Here is a 21,198-nt window from a genome sequence, read left to right as displayed (position 1 = left end):
ACAGTGCTAGTGTCTATAAACAGGTAACTTCCTATAATGCTCTCTGCTTTCCATCTGTCTTTATATAAAGGCTTTCTTTTTCATTTAGGGTTCTTGGCTTTTGAAATTTAATGCCTAAATGATATTCACCTTTTTTTAAAGGCACTCTTTATCTTTGCGAGTACAGTAGAACCTCACCAGAGTTACAAATGGACCAGGCAACCACACACCTCATTTGGAACAGAAGTACACATTCGGGCAGTATCAGAGACCAAAACCAAATACAGCACTGTGTTAAACGTGAACTACTAAAACAAAAAAAGTGAAAGCAGAATTTGTCTTCATAAGTAAAGTTTCAAAGCTGTATTAAGTCAATGTTCAGTTGTAAACTTTTGAAAGAACCAGCATAACCTTTTGTTCAGAGTTATGAACATTTCAGAGTTACAAACAACCTCCATTCTCAAGGTGTTTGTGACTCTGAGGTTCTACTGTAGTTATTCCCCAACTCATGGGAGACAGAACTTTGACATTAATTGCCCATGTTACTGATTCTAACTAATGCTTCAAGATTTCTGTACCTGAAGCTCACTGGGTGCTGGCCCCTACCAGTGCTTGCAGTCTTGCAGACTGGTTTGTCATCAAAATCTGTTCTTTTAATAGCCTCTTTCCCCGGGTAGTTGAGGGTGAGTTTAGTGGCCTTCCCATTCTTTCTGATCTCTGGTAGCTCAATATTTGTTACCTTTTTTGTGTTTAAATATGCATTTCCTTGAAAAGTTCACATTACTTATTCTACTTTAGAACAAGCTGGTCTGATGATATGCTTTACCAGCTAGGAGACCAGTGCTCTAGATTTCACTTAGAGATGCAAGTTTATTCTGCTTGTACCATGTTGTCTATCTGATCTGTAGTGTTTGTAACACTATAGTTTTCCACAGGTACCTACTTGCTGCTTTCCCCCACTCATTTGAGCAAACAAAGCCGAATGGATCCATCCGAAAGATATTTGAAGCAGAAGCTAACAGAATGGAATATTTATGCTATAATTAATAATTTATTAATTTCATTCGTCCCATTGTGGACTCATGTTGGACTGTGATTCTAGTGTAGGCTATTCTACAAATCACTGTTTATACTGAGCCATTCTCACACGAGCAGGTCATTCTCACCTGTTACTAAGCAACCTGGAAAAATCTGAAAATGGCACTTCATTACTGCAATTGTGATTACTAATGACTATATCTTAAATATCCAGTGTCCTTTTGGATTCAGTATTTATCAAGTATGGAATAGGATATACAACTTCTATAAATCTCTGTTACTGTGCAGGTTTTTATAAGCAATTCTTCAGCTTTCAAAGGGTAGCAATTGATAGAGGTTAAGGAACTACTCGGCTACCAACACAGTCAAGAGCTAGGGTATATAGTAAGTATAGTCAAACCCTGAAGTTTGCAAAAATCCTCACATAGAGAATCTAGTGAGTGCATGGTGCCAGAATGTCCCTTCTATAACTAGATAAGGCTATGGAGGTGAAAAAACTAAAAATGTGTTGTATTTTCTCAAGGCTATTGTGGGTGTCACTTAAGTGGTGTGACAGTGCCATGAGAATCCTTGCGCACACTTACCTTATGGTTACGAAGGCTTGGGACAGCTTTCCTCACAATTCTGTAAATTTACAGTAAGTCATAAAAAGCGGACTGATGTAACGGAGATATCAGAGGAGTCTTTATTTTTACATATGGTAACATTAGAAGATTGGGAATCAAAGACTGCTGCAGGATTATTCACTTCATTATGCTGCGAAATCTTCCCATCAAAAGAAACTAATGCTTTGAAGTGATTTAATAGTTTGGTAGATACTTTCTCTTCGGTTGAAATGTTGGCAAAAAGACGACGTGATGAGTTAGGTGGAAGATAAAGGTACAAGGGGCTATGAAGGTAGGCTATTTGGAAAACCTGTAGCCTGGTCCTAGTGTTTCTAGAAACCATTTCTTCCTCTCTGTTTTGATTTCAGCTGTGTAAAGCATCCTTCTGGTAGCACACTTGGTCGTACTAAACACAACAGCAGTCTCCTCAAAAGGGATGTCTGGAATCCTTTTGGTTTAAAATGTCAGTTGAACCTACCCCTCTGGGATCATTATGACAGATTAAATGGCTTTTGTGATCTGTAGCTGGGCTCGCTGTGAACCTGAACTCTGCATACAGAGCAGATAAGGATATCTGGAGGAAATGTGACACAACTAGGACTCTTGTTGAATTTTATAACTTCAGTCTTGGGTTATTGAAAGTCACAGGTCAGTTTATTTTGATTATATAGTAATTTGGGTGAATGTTTTAGAAAATGCTAATCAATTTTGGCTCAAACTAAGATGAAAGACCACCTATCTACCATATTTGGACTGTGACAATGTGGTGTTGTGACTCTAAATCTTAAATTTGTTGAATGCACTGTTTGCATAAATCAATTTTTAATTTCTATAACTGTACTTTGGAAACTCAGTGACGAGCACAGATTTTCTGCAAAGTTGTAGCATTATAACAGATAGTGGGAATTCCACCAACCAAGTGAAGACCAGTTTAGCTGAGGTATTTTGTCTAAATTTAATCTCTTGCTTTAATAAATGGCTAGGATTTAAACTTTGGTAGCAGTATACAGAATGTAGATAACCTGTTGGTTTTATATTGAGTAGCACTGTGTTACTCTATTCCAAAGTGGTGGTCCATGGACCAATGCTGGTCCACGAGCCATCGGCTGCTGGTCGCCATGCACATTGAGGGGGAAAAAAATGCCAGTCCCCCACATCAGATAGCTTGAGAAGCACTGAAGTAACCTAATAAGTTATTCCTTACACTTGGGAGTAAGGTGACCGAATGTTAGGAAATAATTCGGTCTCCAGCTCTTCTCTTATGACCCTCTCCCTCATCACCACTGCCAAAAAGATGGGTTTGTGATAACTCGGATACTACTGTGGTGTGGACAGTATAAAATACACTTTTACATTATCCTGTTCCTTGAACATAGGTTAATGGTAGCAATATATTCCTGAGTGGTGTGGAGCAAATATTCTTTCTGGAGAGATGAGGTTTATATTGTTCAGTTTGTTGGCTGGAGAACATGAGCAGATGGTTGCTGGTAGAAAAGCAGCAGGTGCAAAAGGAGTAAAAACAGATTGCTGTCCACCGATTAGGTCCTGTTGGTTTTTCACTTTTTTAAAAAAAGTCTGCTTAATAAGGGTTGGACTCCCTTTTATTGCTCCTTGCATGGTACAAGTCAGCAGTAAATACGAAAAGTCTATATCAGAACTAAGTAGCAAGTATTGAATTAGAATTGCCCTTTGCTAATTTAGTGTGGTATTTGTATGATAAAATCCATCTTTGATTAGCCGAGGTAGAAATCTGTCTTCAATATAGTAGTGGCCCAGTTTAATACAGCAGCATGCAAAGTAATGTGAACCCTAGTGGCTGAATGTAGATAGGAAACGTTCATCTATGAAAGGAAAAAGATACAAATCAAAGGGGGAAGGATTCTGATAAAATGTTCATGTTTTTTGTACAGTATATTCTGTTGGATTTGGGATTGTGTCAAATTCTATGGAGAATTCTGTGGTAGTAGGTCATGAAGGCTCTGTGAAACAAAAGTGTACCAAATTGGACTTCCATTCTGAAAGCAATAGAAAATGGTTACCTTTGTGTGTCTGATTCAGCTTCCTCTGAAGTGAGTGAAAAGTCTCCTATTGAGTCACTGGGAGTTAGATCAGGCCCTATATGTGGGTATTCCCAAATATTTTGTGTGCTACAAAAACCAAGCTTATAGGACAAACAAGCAAGTATTATGTCCTCTACTAACCTGGCATCCAGCTCATTTTCAAATGTAAACAATGAGATGGGCATGAAAAAAATCTATCATTCATGAGTTTGTTACAGCATCACTGTGATCTGTGCAGTAACTAAATGTTGCCTCTTTTCTTAAAGTGGGTATTGGATAGGACTTTACTCTTATTTTTCATCATTTGTAGTTCCACCAATTTAATGCATCCCCCCCTTTCTTTAATAGTTTGAGGTTATTTGCAGTGTCACCCAATGAAATTAAGTACCCAATTAAATTAATAGTGGATGGGGAGCTGGATCTATACATATGATTCACATTTGGAAGGCTTTTTGCATAACCATCATGGTGAGAAACTGTTTGTTTGTTTAATGAAAGCTGAGTCTACAGAATTGGAGTATGTCCTTTGGGCCAGATATGTGTAACTTCCTGGGTCTGTGGGGACTCGCAGAACTCTTGAGATTTATATCAAAAGGCTGAAAGCTATTCAGTTAACTTTGAGAGAACCTGATTTAGTTTTAGTTCTTGTTTAACACCATTACCTGTAGGACCTTGAAGAAAGGATGTGTGATTTTTGTTTTGTTTCCAAGAGTTGAAACACCAGCCTTTTCAATGAAAGGAACAGAAGCTCACAAATATGTATCCTCTGGGGCATGTCAAATCTGATCTTCCGGGATTTGGCATTCCTGATATTGCTAAAACACGAACACGTTTCTTAAGTCACATATTAGACCTCTCTCTATACATATGGGGGTGGGGGAAGAGAGCACAAATCTTCTTTTAATCCCTTGTAGGTCATCTTTAAATAGCCCTTCACAACTTAACCCTGCTTTACCTAGCTGATCTAGTAACAGTGTTTGAGCCATGCTCCTCCTTCAGTCTGTAAAAGTTTCCAACCTTTGCCCATCAGTAAGGCTGTTACTTTATAAACACTTTTGCAGTCTCTCCCACGCCACTGCCTATGTAGGCAAAACTCCTGATACAATCTGTTCAGCCATTCTCTTATCCTCTGATTACTTAAGATTCAGATGTGTCTCAGATGTGTCTACAAAATCCTCACTGCAGGTCATGGTTAGGCATGGCTGTTTCCCCACTTGCCTTTTCTGACTTCCCTCATGCTTGTTCAATCCTTGTCATTTTTCACCCTTCTCCACTCCAATTTAAACAACTGAATGTGTAACTTGCAAAGCTGTATCAAGTGTCAGCATATTAGTTTGCTTGTATGTTGTATCCCTGTCCCCTAACCTTTGTCTGTTTTGTGTCTTTTTGACTGTCTTGCAGGGCAGGGATTGTCTCCTACGTTTTCATAGTACCCAGCCCAGTAGCATCTTTGTCACAACTGAGTTTTTGGGTGCTACCATAATACTTAAATGTATTATTCATAAGTCCTGCCAAACAGAGAATAAACCTCATCTGCATGGTTTGGTTACTGTAGGTAGAGAAGGAGGCATCTTGTGGGCTATCAGACGTACAAAACTGAAATGTATAAAGAATCTGATAAGGTAGACTTAGAAATTTTGTGATATTCAGGATTTCCCTGTTTCTTTTTGGAGTTTGAAATTACTGTTTGTGTATCTGCTACATCCTCCACTGTGGCCATAATTTCCTTTGCATGCCTATTGAAACCATCAATATTTGTCGCTTACTAAATTGTTCTGGTGTTATCTTCATTACAGACCATTAGACTGCCACATGTTGTAAGCTTGATGGGGCTTCTTGCCTATAATTTGGGCAAAAACACTCTTCTGTGGCGGCATAGGGCCAGATCCTCAGGTATGCTGGAACAGACATAGTGCGTCTGGGCAGGGGACATCAGTAATTTTTTTTCACTCCTGAATCCAGAAGGTAATTTGGGGTAGTTCTGACTCAAAGTTGCACTGGGCTTCTGGATGTCCCTGTATGCAGGGCGGGAGGGAAGAAAAGTGCAGGAGCAGGTGTCGGAGCCAGCTACCTTAGCTTGGTTTCCCTGGATATTCTACGTATGGGGAGTACCCAGCTGGCTTTCCATCCCCATTGCATTGCCAGAGCAGAGCTGAGGCTTTGGCCCAGAATGAGATGGCATACAATTAAAGGCAAGAGCAATACTCTATATATGTAATTGTAAAAAACTCTGTAGGCTTGGATTAGATTTCGATTGTTGTTTGTGAGAGTCAAGCGACTTCTGTTCAGGACTGTTCATTAGAATTCTGTCTCTCGAGACCATCTCTTGCTGTTTCTCTTTTTGATCTCTCCTCCCACCTCCCTCACTGGCTCTTTATAGAAGACTGAGTCTTGTGCAAAACTTACCCTTGACTAATATCAGGGCATCTTGATAACTTGTCCTACTGAGAATGGGACCATTATGATCCCGTAACGGTCAAATTTTGTATGTCTGTGTTTGTACTTCTCTTCATCTGTGAATGACTTGTTTCCTTGCGTGTAGCTTTTATAAAACATGTGACTCAAGCAGTTTTTAGGATGCACTTGAAGTAACATGTCCTTAAAGTCAAACACTGAAGCTATTGACTTTCGCTTTCAGGATATTTCTGATTAATTGGTTTGTGATGAACTCCAATTGGTTCACTTTAAAATAACAAAACTAAGGGTATGTCTACACTGCCCATGTTACAGTCACGCTCTCCCGGTGATAAAAAATAACCACCCCAAACAAGAGGTGGCAGCTGTATTGCCAGGAGTGTGGCTCCCGGCAATAAAGCGCTGTCTGTACTGGAGCTTTTCAGTGCTTAAACATTTGTTGCTCAGCAGGGTGTTTTTTCACCCCTGTGAGTGACTAAAGTTTTCGTGCTGAAAGTGGCAGTGTAGACGCAGCCTAAGGTTGAGATGTCGTGCTGTACTTCTTCAGAGGTGCGGCACAAAAGATGTAGCCCGGGTAAGAGAGGGCAAAGTTGGCTGTGTACCATGGGCTACCTCCTGAGCTGGTGTAGCCTCCAGAATAAGTTAAAGCCGGTCCAGAGGCTGTTCTGACTTAGGGCAGCCTAGCCTGACCACTTACAGGCTGCTATGCATCGTAGAATATTCAGAAAGGATATTCTCTCTCTCTGTATACCTCCATGCTGGCATTATACCAGAGGGCAGAGTAGGGCTGCCTTTGTTGGTTCTGTGCTGTCTTTTGTGCTGGAGAAATTCCCCTGGAGGTTGTTATGGCCCCTTCAAGCTGTTGGAGACCAGATTCCAGCCCTGAAGCTATTTTTAGTAGCACAAATTTAAAAGAATGAAACCAATCTAAAATTCACTGTTGACCTACTTGGTTGTGAGGCTCAAGTTGAGTGATGGGTGTGGGGGCAGCAGGTTTGTCACATTTCTAAAACCCTGGTTGGCAGCAGGGAGAAGGGATTAGGGTGTCGAACATTGGGGAGAATGTGTCTTTCATGTGTCTTTTGGGTAACATCTGCTCGGTTTACTACGAACTTTTGCTATTTTTTTATTACTGCCAGCACTGCAGAGCTAGTATAGTATAGTACACTCGTCATGTATTCTGCCTTACATCAACAACAAAACTGTCAACCAAGCACTGATCCTAGTATCCATCTCTGTAATGGTGATGTATGAAGCAACAGTCGCCCAGCTTGAACTCTGGTACTGGTAGCAAAAAAACCTCTGGCATTGATTTATAATCTGCACCAATTTTATGTGAATAATTGAGGGGAAGCACATAGGGACCATGAGTTCTTAGATTCCTTTTTTAGACTGACCTAGACATTAAGATTTAGAATGTTTTGTGAATCTCTCGGCAGCAAAAATTTTCTTTTTATAATTCTTGATCCAGCAGGATTAAATAAAAGGTAAATAGACTGTCTGTGTCCAAGGCTGGGTACGCTGTAACTTATCTGTTGGATTTAGCTGACACATGATCAGCTAAGTGGGGGAAGATAGGTGGGAAGGAAGGAGTTTGCTTTTGTTCGTTAGGCTACATTAATACAGTCCAGTATGCCTGTTAAATTTGAGATTGTTAGAACTGCATTAGAGTCCTGTAGGAGTTTTGTGCTCTTGGAAAAGATGGGTTGGACTGACTTTTTAAAAATGGTCTTAATACAGTAGCATAGGCTTCACTTTAGAGTGTCATGGGTATGTTTTGTTTCTAAATTCTTCCTGTGAAGTCAGGTGAGGTAAATAGAGCTTGAATCTGCTGTGAATGACTTAACCCCTTAGGTTCTTCAAGAGGATTTCCTTACTTGTATGCTTGGTACCAGGATTTGTGGATGAAACGGGACAAAAATCCAGTTGTTCAAATGGAGTTCCCGTTGTCGTTTCCCCCCAGTAAAAAAAAAAAAAGTTGATAGTACAGCCTTATCAATTAAGTGGGTAACATTATTTTGTTGTACACACTGAAACAGGAGAGAAGATGAAAGGATAGAGTTACAATGAAAAGCACACACGGCCAGCTACAATGAGCTTGAACACAATAGTCAGCTACATTTTCATGGAGCTTTTGTTTTTCAGTTTTCAGTTGACCAAAGAAATGGTGATGGAGAAGCCAAGTCCCCTGCTGGTCGGGCGGGAATTTGTAAGGCAGTATTATACTCTGCTGAATCAAGCACCAGACTACCTGCACAGGTAACGCTCCTGAACGTTTCTCTTTGTTTTTCTTTGCATGTATTTAACAATACTTTTATGTTATAAACTGTAACAAACCTATGCCCTCCTTTTTGGCTTGCCAGATGCAAGATATGAATACTTTTTTTTAATGTATTAACTTGTGCTGGGTGGACACTAATCTTACAGTAAATTAATTCACTCCCAGCTGTGACCAAATAGAACAAAATAAAAGTAAAGGTTACAGCAGATAATTTTTTGTCTGTCTAAGGTATTTCTAATGGTCAGTACTTATATTTTGAGAACTGCTCTGTTTGCTGTTAGCCTGAAGCTTCTTTACTCATTCAGGTCTCATTTGTAAGACTTAGTATCATAACAAGGTTGGTTAAAAATCAATCCTTTTTTAAAAAAATTTTTAAATTAAATCTGAAATTTATGGCAAACTATTTTAAGGCCTAAACTTAATTTAATCATTTAAAATAATTTTTCAAAGGTACATTATATCCTTGAGCTGCTCCAAAAGTGTAAGGAATTAAACTGTTCTGAAATTTTAAATTGTATGCAGAATCAGAGGAAAAACATCTCTACTTTTGAGATCAACTCAAGCTTTATAACTCACAATGTCACTTGCTGCATTAAGTATCCATATTTTCAGTCTTTACAATGAAATGAATGCTGGTATTTACATTTAGGAAAATGTCTACTTCTGATTTCTGTTGTGCAGAAAAGTTTTTTGTCTTGATTAATTTGGGTTTCAGGTTAGCTAACAGGTACAGAGAGAATATTTTCATTTGGACTAATTCATTCAAGATAAAGCCTGGCCTTTTGAATTTTGTACACTTTTAACTGAACTCCAATTTCCATCCAAGTGCAGCTTGATGCATGCTCAGGGAAATCATTATCTAGTAAATAAGAAATGCATCATTCATCAGTTTCTAACATAAAGTAAAAATTAAGAATCTGAATTAATGTATGTTATAGTATATCTATTCATATTTACTTTAGCAATTATATTGCTTATCATCCTGGATATTCCTAGATTATAAAGCCAGAAGAGTCTGCTGTGTGATCATCTAGTTTGACCTCCTGCATAACACCTGTCCTAGAATTTTCCTGAATTAAGTCCTGTTTGAACTAGAGCATATCTTTTAGACAAACATCCCATCTAGATAATTACCAGTAATGGGGAATCCACCACAATCTTTGGTAAATTGTTTGAGTAGCTAATTACCCTTACTGATAAAAATCTGTGCTTTATTTCTTGTCTGAATGTGTCTAGCTTTACTCTCCAGCCCTTGGATCTTTTTACACCTTTGTGTGCTAAATTGAAGAGCCTATCAATCACATTTTTGTTTCTCATGTAGTTAGTTATAAACTGTGATAGTCACCCCATAACCTTCTTTTTGTTAGCAAAAAGACACATGAAGTGTAAACGCCAAGTATAAAGGGTATATTTGATTGGAAATCAACATGTTTTAATGGTTACACCAATCAGTGAACATTAACCTCTCTTTAGGAAAAGAAGAGCAAATGCTAAATACGGTTAAATTCAATTATTTAAATTAGGGTTTCCTGCTTGCTGACTTAAATAGGTGCACCCTGATGATAAATATATCATTCACTGAGAGACGTACGCTTGCTTAGGGTTATACTTTGCAACACTAGATAAGCTAAGAACTCCTACAATCCTGAAACCCCTCTTCATGTATAAATGTCACCAGGTATTGGGTGAAGATGATTTAAAATTGTTCACAAGTGTGCAGAATAGCTAACCCACGCATTTAGCCCAGACACCCTTTACTGCACGTGCTCTGGTTTTTATTCTAATCTAACTTGTACCTGGTGCTGGCAAAATTCTCTGCTCTGTAATACTACTGCTATTTTAGCAAATGGTAGAAGAAGCTGTAAAATGGAAGCTTCACCTGTAGTTTGCACATTAGTATCTCTTTAAGTCTCTAGGTTAATGAAATATCATTCTGATTATAATTTTTAACCAGAACTTGACTAAATATTGCCAGATGGCACCTGCTAGCCAAAGGACTAGGCTGATATGGCAGATGAGCTTTGGGCTTGTGGGAGAGGAGCACCCGAAGATCCTACAAAGCCTAGCACCAATCCCAGCTGCTAGAAAAGGGTGATAAGATTCTTATCAGCGAACTGTGGTGGACCATACTGGTGGCTCTGTCTATTGGGCAGAGGAAAGAACTCTTCTTTCACTCCCCAAATCATAGAACCTCCTGATGGCTGTAATGGTGGAGGGGGGTGTTTCCCGCTACTGTAGCTGTTTTTGGGAGGTCTTCCCTGAATACTTCAGTGCCTGCCTGTGCTGCTGTTAATAGTTTTCCAAAACAGCAGCAGCAGAGACATATTCGCATGGGCCCTGTCAGTTTCACGGCTGTCCATGGGGTTCTGAATAGCAGGAGTTAAACTAACCAACGTCTTGCTCATTATTCTAGGCAGCAGCGTGAAGCTGTGAGGCTTGCGGCTGTCTCATAAGACTGCATTGCATGGGCTCACACTTAGGAGGTTTATTTTGCAATTACCAGTGTTAAGAACTCTTTTAAAAAGCTGAATTTCTACAGAAATTGATAGATGGCTTGACAATCCCTTCAGTTAAGTGAAGGACACACAAGTGTCTAGGAAGTATTACTCGTATTTCTCAGAAATAGCCTTGGCAAACTGTACAAAGAGAACGACAGGCAAAGTTTATTTGTAGTGTGAATGTATTTTGTGGCACCGATTCCACTTAGCAGCACTTTGAATGGGAAGTGTCAAGGTACTTTCGACTGAAACAGGACACTTTTTGTGGGGGGTTCTCTCCCCCCCCGATCTCTTACAGATGACACTATTCTGTCTGTAAATCGCTGCATTCTCACTTTTGTGATGTTGTTCCTGCATACTAGGTTGCTAACTTCAGAAGGAAAATTAAAGATGAGCTGAGGTGCTTGTCAAAATTAAAATAAATCGCTCTAGTGGAGACATTTAGTATGTATAAAATGGAAGTTTCATTTTGCAAAGGATTTCAAGATACCAATCCCCCCCCCCCAAATCTGAAGAAATTGTTCTGGGTTGATTAAAACATTGTTTGATTTTTGACTTCTTTTAAAAATTTGTGTATGATATAAACATTTCAAAACCAATGTTGTTTGAAAACAAAAAATCAAAATGTTTCATTCTGAACATATTGAAATGGGTGTTGTCAGAACTTTTTTCTTCCAAAACAAAGTTCTGGCAAAATCATTTCACAAAGGATTTCAATTTTAATGGAACTGCATATTCCAGCAGAATATGGTTCTGTTAAAGTTTCTCCAACCAGCTCAAGTACCCACTAGGCTGTGGTTGAGATTCAGTATGCAAATGTGTTTAAATACCTTTTTAAAAAAAAAAAAAAGTCTTTGTAGGCTTTCTACAGTCATCTGGTTCCCTTTAGGGTCAGCGGAGCTCGGAGCTCTACTTGGGTAAATAGTGGTACTGGGGCTGGGATGGCTTGTTTGGTTTTTTTTGTTTAAGATAATTCTGTTTCCTCTTAAGAATGTAATAAGACCAATATAGTGTAGTTATGATCAGGAAAGGTCTGTAAAATTGGCAGTCAACAGAACCAAGTTCCACCTACAGATTCTTTGCTGAAAATGTCTAAGCCAGAAAGAATTCAACTTGACTTTTATATACTAAGGTGAGTTTACAGGGTTAGCAGTTAATTGACGCAAAAAAATTTGCTCAGCTAAAACTCTTGATCTAGAAATCACTGAAGCAATAAACATGAACACTGCTGTTTCTAGAGGCCACTTTCCAGAGTACAGTTGCATGTCAAAACTGGTGTCTTGAGTCTCTACCAGTGGTTTGAGTATCTTCGATGACTCCATTGGGAAGATGAAAGATTCCAGAGTACTGTCTTCCTAAAACCTATTCGGAGAACTTGGAATTGGCCAGGTGACTTCAGACACCCCTCAAATTCTTTTAAAAGAGCAGAAAACTTGATGGCCTGTTCAGTGAGAGTATTAACTTCTGACAACAGAAGAATTTTGGTTTTGAAGAACAAATACTTGCAAATAGGAATTTGGATTTGCATGCAGTGAAATTTTGGACTGAGCAATCTTGACCATGTGTTGTTACTAAGCCTAGGTTCAAATATAGTATTTTTATAGTAAAATACTGTCTTCTGAAGACTAGTAATATGATTCGACTTTTAATACAGCAAGGCTTAATGTATAAATTTCCTCTTTTACAGGTTTTATGGAAAGAATTCTTCCTACGTCCATGGTGGCTTGGATTCCAATGGAAAACCAGCTGATGCCGTCTATGGGCAATCTGTAAGCTTTTGTAAAACTGAGTGAAATACTTTTGCAGGGAATTAAATAGTTACAATTAGATTTTTTTTCTGATCTAAGGTCTTCTGGCTTGTTTAGTGTTTCAAGCAGATCCATCTATTAGATACGGAGCATATGTGTGTTCATGCTCTCTGGGGTGTTCGTAGTTTTACCTGGTGCAGTGTGAACATCTTGGACAAACCTACTCTGGGACTTGAGAATTAATTTGCAGTAATTTGCCATCCTTTTGTGCTTGATGGGCAAACTTGTCACATGTTTTGAAAACTATCCACAGCTATGAAATTTGGAGATGAATATTAAATACTGATAAGAACACCACATTAGAGCTGAGTGCCCTGGGCTATGCTGTCGCAGTGGTGAAGCATTTAATGGTATTCAAGCAGCGATATCTTCTGCAAATTAACGCAAACTCCAAGTGTCCTCTTTGACTCTTGTCTCAACTCAGAAGAAAAAGCACATGGCATGATTGCCTGGGTTTTTTGTTTGTCTGTCTGGGTGCTGCCTTGATGTGAGTTCATTTTATGATCAAATTTGCAAGTGGCACCAAAATTGGAGAGGGAGGGGGAAAAAAGCCAAACAGCAGACTGACCTAGAGAGATTAAAACAGTGAAGGCTGAAGGTATTGAGGAAAGTTTAAATATAAAGAACTACACCAAGGGGGAGTGGCTTTTGGTCTATGCTCTGTAGGGCTTTGAGGGCAACCCTAGACTGCAAACCTCACCCTGAACTTGATACTCTCTATACCCACCAATCTGCACTATAGAAGTCTTTCTGATAAACTGAATTAACTTAGAAAATGGGTAACTGATTCTTCTCTGCCTTTTGCAGGACATCCACAAGAAGGTGCTGTCTCTGAACTTTAAGGACTGCCACACAAAGATCCGTCATGTGGATGCCCATGCTACACTTAATGATGGTGTTGTAGTCCAGGTGATGGGAGAACTCTCCAATAACATGCAGCCAGTGCGCAGGTTCATGCAGACGTTTGTACTTGCCCCTGAGGTATGCTTTATTGTACTTTAAACGTGGGGTAGTACTGACCTGAAAATAGCTGCAGCTATTCAGCTCCACACTGGAATCTTAGGGTTCCAGTTGGAAAGTGTTTCTCGCACAAGAGCCCAGCAGTGGTGTGCTGCAAATGCTTTAAGAAGTTACATTACTTGAATTTGTTTATGCTAACATGGAACAGTATCAGGAGGGGATGTAACATTTTGAGTTGTGCCTAATAAGTATCATTAAAATGTTGCTTAGGTAGGTATTCTCAAAACATTGCTGATCCCCACTTAACAGTTGTATCTTGCAGCTGATACCTCAAACATCTAGTGTTGGAGAACAATGCTCTCCAACATTTGAAGACATGGATTCCAAGCTTTCTGATACTATAAAGTATTGACTTCTTGCTGCAGTTGCTTTCAAAATAGCAGTTTTCAAAATCATGTGACAGTTGAAAGTGGGAGTGAAGAAAGAGAGATGGTAATTGAGTGATATTATTTTTAACTTGGCAATTTCCAATTTACGTTTTGGAAGCTGTAGCTCCGAGTCTTTTTTTCAACTTTGGTAGTTCATAACAAATTGTTCTCTTCCCTGAGTCTTGATTAACGCATGGAAAGAGAGGTCCATGATGAGCATTATTGCAGCCCACCCATCTTATTTACAAGTACCTTGCTAGCTTGAGGATATGCTTTTGCTTCTGCATTCTAGAGGCTGTATAGTTGAGGGTAGCTCCTAATCTCCATGTTTCCAGCCTTTCCTAACTGGACTTAGTTTGACCTAAAATCCTGCTTTTGTGTTTGTGATCTATTATACTTTTTATATTTGACATGCGTCAAATACTACTTCTTAAATACAGCCCCATTAGGGAAACTATTACTATGCAGCATCTGAGCATATTAATAAATTCTCTAATGCTTACATAGGCAATATGACACTAGACCTATCCGTGAAGTCAGGATGTTTTCAGGTATTTCATTTAGATTACTCATCAGTCTCTTGGTATTCATAAAGAGCTGGCTGTTCTGTATTTGATCACCCTTTCTTCTCTGAAGTCCAGTCACAGACACATGAGCTATGGTGTGCTATCAAGATGCAGATAGATTACCAAGTGCTAACTACTTTTAGAAAGTGGAATGAACTTCTGACCCTTTTCTATTTGAAATAAAACTCAGTTGTGTCTTAAAAGTAGAAAATAACATGGACAAGGTGCAGCCAAATAGTTGGTATATACATGTCTATTATTATACACTTATCATCCTCATGGTAGTGAAGGCGGCCCTATCTTCTTCAGACACCCCAGCCGGTCCTAGGTTAGGTTTGCTTTCCCTGAACAGCTGCCTGCTCCTCTTGAACTAACTTTCCTCTAAGCTGTGCGGCAGCAGGGAGAGGCACCTCTCCCATGGCCCCCAGCCCCAGAACTTCCACGGCCGGGGAGAGGCAGCTCTTTTCCCCCTCCAGCCCCAGAGCTGCCGCGGCTGGGGAGAGGTGGCCACCTCCCTTCCAGCCCCAGGGCAGCCTGCACCTCAAACCCCTCATCCTTGACACCCATCCCAGAGCACGCACTCCCAGCCAGAGCCCTCATCTCCCTACACCCCAAGCCTCTGCTTGAGCCCCCTCCGCACCCTGAACCCCTCAGCCCTACCCCCGCCACACATCACCTCCCTATTGGTGCACATAATAAAATTAATTCCTCACATGCATGGGAAAAATTAGAGGGAACATTGCTTTTGAGTCCCCTTGTAAACTTCCATAGTCTTTGACTTTGATTTCCAGGCTTTTTACATCCTAGAATTGTCTATTAATGCCCCAGTGTGTTTATCATCAGGTGTCCTATCTTGAGCCATTCTGTTTCCTTCCTGCTTGTTTTCCTTCTATATTACCACAGTAAATATTCCAATTTACCAGGTAAACCAATAGTATTCATGAAGTATTGTAGAGCAGCTCCAAGCCCATAAGTCTGTTTGTAATTGTGATCTGTTGTTCTCAAGTTGGCCTCCAAAAAACTTTCTCAAATCCACAGCTAGATGCAGTTGCTAGCCTTTTGTTTGGCTTTAATTTGGCCTTATTAATCCTGTCAGCCATAATGAAGCAAGGTATAGCTGTTTGTTTGGCCTGAATAGCATTTTTCCTTTCTGCTTCAGGAATCCTTTAAAAAGCTGTACAGTGTCTCATTGCTTTCTGCTGAGTTTTATGGGTTATGTCATAGTCCTCTCTGTTGCCTACAGGTGTGTGCTTGCTATTATGGTAGAATGGCTTTTATGATTGCAACAGTAGTTCCATTTTGACAGGCGTGTCAAACCTTTATTTTTAAAAATTATATGTATGTCAAAGCAAATATGAACCTAGTACTTGAATTTTCCATATTGGAGATGAGTTTATAGGTTTTTCCTCATAGAATAGGAAATAGTTGCCAATCGCTGTGGCCCAGATCCCTAGGTTTGGCCAAACTGCTTAGTGCAGTACATGGAATGGGGGGTAAAAAGTGGTACAAAGCAACCTCTCCACTCCCTTGATCCTCTGCTTGACTGGAGGCCAAACCAGTCCTATCCTAGCTTAGGACAGCCTCAACTACAAATTTGCTTTAAGTTGCATCACCTAGTGTGGTGATTCTTTGGAGTGCAGCACATGCTAGTATTCTCCCCTCATGGCCTGCCCAAGAATGTCCCTTTTGCTTGGGGGCTGAGTGTAGAAGCAACTTGGCTGCTTTTTTGCCACCCAGAGGTTCCCTCTGTTGGGCAGTTGCTACTTCTGCACTGCCAGAGTGTCACAGGAGGGGCAGAACTGTGACCAGGATCTTTCACTGTGGCTGTAAACTCTTCATAATCATGGAATGTTTTGCTCTGGGACTGAATATAACGGAACCAACTTCTTATTCCTGCTTGCCTCCAGGGTTCTGTTGCAAATAAGTTTTATGTCCATAACGACATCTTCCGCTACCAAGATGAGGTTTTTGGTGATTCGGACACTGAGCCTCCAGAGGGTAAGTAAGTACCAGGAGCCTGGAGAATTCTACTGGTGGCAGCTTTTGTGGCATTAGTGGGCATAGTAAGCAACTCTCAATTCTCAGGCTAGAGGAGATTCTTCTGTTACGAGAGGCATATTTGCAGTAAATTCAAATTGTCTCCTGTGTTGTGTTTTTTTCCCCTTGTCCCTTTTCTACTGCTGGTACTTCAGCATGGGCTGTTGGAATACAGCTGCTGCAGTTGCTGTCACAGTCCTCCTTCCTACAGTGATATTCAAATAAAAATTCCCCCAAAATATATGTATTTATGAAAGAATCCCTTTGTTGAGCTTGGACAGTGTGATGGGTGTGACTTGAGTTCTCCTTCTTCCCTAACCCACTCTAGAATCTGAGGAGGAGGTGGAGGAACCTGAGGAAAGACAGCAGACCCCTGAGACGGTTGATGATCCCGGTGCGTACTACGAGCAGTCTGTCAGGTAAAAAGACTATACTTTTACTATGGGGAAGTCGAACCTTGAGCGTTGCGATCTCTTTAAGGACCAGGTCTGGAGTCAGATGTGAAGAGAAGTCAGGAATGAACATGTTTTATCTCTAGAAGTCGGGCTTCTGCTGCAGCAGCTGCAGCATCAACATTGTTAAATGATACACTATTAGCTGTGAGGCTGAGACTGACGTTCTACAGAATAACCTGTAACTCGCGTCCCCCGGAAGTATATGCCTATTTAAGTGAATTTTGCTATGCCCTAGTACTTTGCATTGTATTTTGCATACCTGGGTTATAAGCATGCCTTCAGTATGGTTCTTGATCCAAATTTGAAAAGCAAGATTGTTCCCATTCATGATGTTTTTCTGTAGCAATGACTTGGAGGAACAGCTGGAGGAGCCAGTAGTGGATCCAGAACCTGAGCCTGAACCAGAGCCTGAACCGGAGCCAGAACCAGAAGTGCAGGAAGAAAAATCTGAGCCAGTATTGGAGGAAACTGTTCCTGAGGAGACTGTGGAAAAGAGTCCTTCTCCAGTCCCTGCAGACCCTGCTCCTGTGGTGCAAGAGGATTCCAGGGTAATGAAATGAGTGACTTTCACTGTATTGTTTAATCAATAGAATCATAGAATATCAGGGTTGGAAGGGACCTCAGGAGGTCATCTAGTCCAACCCCCTGCTCAAAAGCAGGACCAATCCCCAATTAAATCATCCCAGCCAGGGCTCTGTCAAGCCTGACCTTAAAAACCTCTAAGGAAGGAGATTCTACCACCTCCCTAGGTAACCCATTCCGGTGTTTCACCACCCTCCTAGTGAAAAAGTTTTTCCTAATATCCAACCTAAACGTCCCCCACTGCAACTTGAGACCATTACTCCTCGTTCTGTCATCTGCTACCACTGAGAATAGTCTAGAACCATCCTCTCTGGAACCACCTCTCAGGTAGTTGAAAGCAGTGGTAGTTGAAAGCATATGTTCATCATCTTTTTTTTTTCCTTCTTCCTCTTCCTTATGTATAACACACCAAAATCTTTACTCTGGCAAGATGGGGGTAGCTGGATAAGAGGTATCCAAATTCTTTTGCATATGACTTTTCTCTCCTGCTCCTGAATTGTCCTTTTCACCTCAAATTGAGGTTCTCCACAGAAAAACAATGGGTCAATTAGCTGGTTGCTGGTATCTCAATAGGAGGACACATTATCAAGGCCCTCTGTTTTGTACCTGTTCAGTTTGCTCCAGAAACTGGCTTGAATTTGTCCTTGACTTTTTTTTTTTTTTCCCCCCAATAAATTGAATGCTTATGGTGAGGCTTGGAAGAATTATGTTTTTATTGGTTGTTAATAATCGAAATTTAGGCAAAGTAAGAAAAATACTGCTTGAGAACTTACTAGAATTTGATTTCAGCATCATTACTTTTGTGTTTTGACATGTGATATTGTGTGTTAACGGTTATTAAGCTTGAACTCTTTGAATCTCAACGTCTACTGTCGTTAAATAAGCGTCTTCCCCTTGTAATTTCCCACAACTGGGAACATTTAATTGGGTACAAGGAATCTTAAAATGCACTTTGTGCATTTGGGAAAATTTAATAAGCATCGAAAGGCACTAAATTTTTGTTTTTCTTTTGAAGTCAAACTCTGCCCAGCCAACTTACGGCTGTGAAGGCATCTTTCCAAATATGATTTAGGGTGTAACCCCTGCAGTGATGAGTCTAACAATAGCCCCAGTTCTGTGCTGCATCCCTGCCTATTTATGCAGTGTTCACGGGTTTGAAACAGCTTGATTCCCCCATTGTAGCAGGGGAGGGGGATCCATGGGTGCCACAAGTCTAGTATAGTAGCCCTAGGAATGAGACCGTGTGTGGCTCTAATGCTCTGCACTCTGTTTTTCTGAGTTGGGATGGTTCATAGGCAGCTGTGGGGAAATGGCTGAGGGCTGGATCCAGAACTCAGAAGGCTCAAAGGTGTCTTTAAAGCTGTTACCACCACCTCAACTGTCACTCCTGAGAGGCACAGTTCAGGGTCTGGGCCTCTTGTTAGAAGTAGAACTGCAGGCCTTGAGTTACTTAGTAACACTGTTCATTCCTTTAGACATTTTCGTGGGCGTCTGTAACCAGCAAGAATCTCCCACCCAGTGGAGCTGTTCCAGTATTGGGAATACCACCTCATGTTGTGAAAGTACCAGCCTCACAAGTAGGAATACTGCACGAATCACAGAATACTTGGGGACCTGGGTGAAAATATGCAGTAGAAATTCCCTGCTTATAGCATGGATTTTAGGATTCTTCATGGGGTTTTGCAATTGTTAGGGGTTTTGTAAATAACCATTTAAACAAAAATCACATTTGTAACCCTTGTAGCTGGAAAGAAAACCTCCATCAATATGGACCAAATGTGCTCACAGTGTGTATTGAGTATGTCTGCCTTGAAAAACATACGCAAAAATCTAGTGAGGGCAGTTCTACAGAGCTTGGGCAAACTTGCCAAGTTAGAGGTACTAAAATCTTTCAGCCATGATTAGGCAAGATACATTTCATCTCCCTTTCCAACATTATGTAGCACCAGGGTACATTTTATTGAATGAGGGATAACTATTAAAAGTCTAGCACTATACAATAAAAACAGAACAGCATTTCATTTTGAAGTTACAAGTATAACTTGAGCTGAAATGCATTCTGTTGCCACTGATGAAAAGAACTGCTAATCTTTTGCAAATTGGAAATTATCTCAGTATAATCGAAAATTTGATAGTAAGCTCTGAAAAATGAACTTTGCTACTAGCCTTGCCTGTTTTTACTTATCACTTATTGCTTGTTCATTTCTGCAGCCCCGTCCTGAATCCAAGCCTGAATCTCAGACTCCACCACAGAGGCCTCAGAGGGATCAGAGGGTGAGGGAGCAACGAACAAGCATCCCACCGCAAAGAGGGCCTAGACCAAGTAAGAAAAGCTAGAAGAGCATAAGTACTTCACTTTTTTTCCCATTTCTATCTCCTTTTAATTGCCTAAGGAGCCATGAAGCACTCAATGTACGATGTGCTGATTAGTGTTGTTTTTTTCAGTTCTTAATGATAGATATTCTAAGTCACTTCTGCTGCTGTTGATGTTTTAGCTGATCTGGTCCTGAACCTCTGATTTAGAAATGAACTTTCACAAATATAAAAAAGTTTGTAGTATTTAGATGGGTTTTTTTTTGTTTTTAGGTTTGCTCATCAGTGTGAGTTTCTAATGCATGGCTGTTGTGAAAATTATTGAAATTCCACTAGAACTTGAGACTGAATCTTATTGCTTGCCAGTTACTCTGATGATTAGGACTGTTCAGGTATTATGCATGCTGTTTGGCTTTAAGCAAGTTTGTTTGTTTTAAGTTCGTGAAGGTGAGCAGGGTGACATGGAAACTAGACGGATTGTTAGGTACCCAGACAGTCATCAGCTATTTGTTGGAAACCTTCCTCATGATGTGGATAAAACTGAACTGAAGGACTTCTTCCAAAGTAAGTTGCTGACTTTGCTTTGTTCACCACAAAGTTTTGGGGCTGCAACCATAAGCACATGTCTGTTTCTGCAGAACATTCTAATGTGTGACCAAAGAACTTGGCTCCTCTCTTGCAGATTATGGGAACGTTGTGGAACTCCGCATCAACAGTGGTGGGAAGCTCCCTAACTTTGGGTTTGTGGTATTTGATGATCCTGAACCGGTTCAGAAGATCCTTAGCAATAGGGTAAGGTGGCGGTGTTTGGACTAGCAGAGATTTGATTCTGCGAAGTAACGTTTTTGAATCCGTTCCTCTCTGTTAATGGTGGGCAATGTCTGTCTGTCCCTTAAGAAGAAGGGATGTTCTTTTAGCCCCTCTCTTCTTCCTCTGCTCCCAGTTTACGTCCATAAATGAACCACTCTGAATAAGTGTGATTTACGTGTTCACACTGTTTGGAAATTAACACATGCAGTTGGCCAAATTTAATGCTGAAGCAAACTAGTATTTTACAAACCTAAACAGTTAACTAGTAAGCATTAGTCTTATTGTTTAACCAAACCTAACTGTTAGCCCCCGGACCCTGCTGGCTGCCTGCCCGCCCAAGGCCCTGCCAGCTGCCCGCTCCAG

At 40.4% G+C, this 21,198-nt stretch overlaps 1 protein-coding gene across 3 annotated transcripts in view; it reads left to right on the top strand.

The window, feature by feature from the left end:
• Positions 1–21,198, top strand: part of G3BP1 (G3BP stress granule assembly factor 1) — a 36,606-nt gene that overhangs the window by 9,704 nt on the left and 5,704 nt on the right. For 2 of the 3 annotated variants that reach the window (XM_073355292.2, XM_073355293.2), the window contains exons 2-11: positions 8,243–8,356; positions 12,564–12,645; positions 13,492–13,665; positions 16,546–16,636; positions 17,004–17,094; positions 17,474–17,678; positions 19,188–19,289; positions 19,924–20,035; positions 20,464–20,589; positions 20,687–20,817. In XM_073355292.2, the coding sequence (XP_073211393.1) occupies positions 8,262–8,356; positions 12,564–12,645; positions 13,492–13,665; positions 16,546–16,636; positions 17,004–17,094; positions 17,474–17,678; positions 19,188–19,289; positions 19,924–20,035; positions 20,464–20,589; positions 20,687–20,817 (1,209 nt within the window). In that variant the 5' untranslated portion in view covers positions 8,243–8,261. The remainder of the gene's footprint in view (positions 1–8,242; positions 8,357–12,563; positions 12,646–13,491; positions 13,666–16,545; positions 16,637–17,003; positions 17,095–17,473; positions 17,679–19,187; positions 19,290–19,923; positions 20,036–20,463; positions 20,590–20,686; positions 20,818–21,198) is intronic. The other variant, XM_073355294.2, reaches the window with a different exon arrangement.

This window comes from Lepidochelys kempii, chromosome 8, assembly GCF_965140285.1.
Source record: "Lepidochelys kempii isolate rLepKem1 chromosome 8, rLepKem1.hap1, whole genome shotgun sequence".
Lineage (NCBI taxonomy): Eukaryota > Metazoa > Chordata > Testudines > Cheloniidae > Lepidochelys > Lepidochelys kempii.
The sequence above is the reverse complement of the archived record's forward strand: the minus strand, read 5'-3'. Positions and strand labels throughout refer to the sequence as shown.